Source organism: Monoraphidium neglectum, assembly GCF_000611645.1.
Source record: "Monoraphidium neglectum strain SAG 48.87 unplaced genomic scaffold scaffold05250, whole genome shotgun sequence".
In the NCBI taxonomy this organism is placed as follows: Eukaryota; Viridiplantae; Chlorophyta; class Chlorophyceae; order Sphaeropleales; family Selenastraceae; genus Monoraphidium; species Monoraphidium neglectum.
In genome coordinates this window covers 3,512-4,402 of record NW_014008380.1, presented here as the reverse complement: position 1 = coordinate 4,402, position 891 = coordinate 3,512, and the positions used below count along the sequence as shown (strand labels likewise).

The 891-nt window shown below is 66.6% G+C and overlaps 1 protein-coding gene across 1 annotated transcript in view; it reads left to right on the top strand.

The window, feature by feature from the left end:
* Positions 1 to 302: 302 nt before the first annotated feature.
* Positions 303 to 891, top strand: part of MNEG_15349 (Uncharacterized protein in xynA 3'region) — a gene marked incomplete at both ends in the record, with an annotated part of 4,001 nt that continues 3,412 nt past the window's right edge. The window contains 2 exons of the mRNA XM_014036180.1: positions 303 to 324; positions 702 to 792. Of these exons, the coding sequence (XP_013891634.1) occupies positions 303 to 324; positions 702 to 792 (113 nt within the window). The remainder of the gene's footprint in view (positions 325 to 701; positions 793 to 891) is intronic.

The following is an 891-nucleotide window of genomic DNA, read 5'->3' as shown; positions in this document are numbered from 1 at the left end:
GGGGGGGGGGGGGGGAGGGTGTTTCGCGGCTTGCTGCGCATTCGTTCAAGGATGCCGGCTGCTGGCGCTGGCATTGCACACCCCGCCGCCCTCTCCTCGCCACGCCCACCGCTGACGCGCCCCCCGCTGCCCCCTCAGGCGAGAAGTTCCTGGCGGACGGCATCCTGCCCACCACCAACGAGATATCCATCCTGAAATATCTCGACCCGGCGGACGGCGGCGGCGAGGGCGGCGCGGGGGAGCTGGTGCAGGAGCGGGACGGGCTGTTCACGCGGCGGCTGCCGGCGGACCTCCTGCAGCAGATGAACATTGTTGACACGCCAGGTGCTTTTTGGGGTTTTTGGCTTTCAACCCTCGTACTCTCGACCCTCCTTTGGGAGCAGAGGGGGGTGGGAGAGAGGTCTTGGGAGGGGTCTGAAGCAGGGGTGGGTAGAGGACGAGAAGGCACCTGGCGGGTTAGGGCGGCCCGGCAGGAAAGCGAGGGCTTTGCTGTGAGCCCTTTCTGCTGCTTTGTGGGCCTTGGCTGCAAATCACTAGAATTGTGAAGGCGTGATGCGGGCCACGGTGGGCGGGTGGGTGTCGTGCTGCCAGGGTGTCACGTGGCCGGGCCGGGTAGCCACCGGCCCCCACCCATTGGTCTTTGAGCAAACTCTGCTCTCCCCTCCACTGCCCCCCTTTCCCCCTGCCCCCCCTGCCCCCAGGCACCAACGTGATTGTGGAGCGCCAGCAGCGGCTGACGGAGGAGTTTGTGCCGCGCGCTGACATGGTGCTCTTTGTGCTCTCGGCTGACAGGTGGGCTCCGCGGGGCAAGGCCGCGCTGCGATGGAGGCGAGCATAAGCAATATGCATGCGCGCGCGCACACATGCACACACACACTCACACACGCGCAC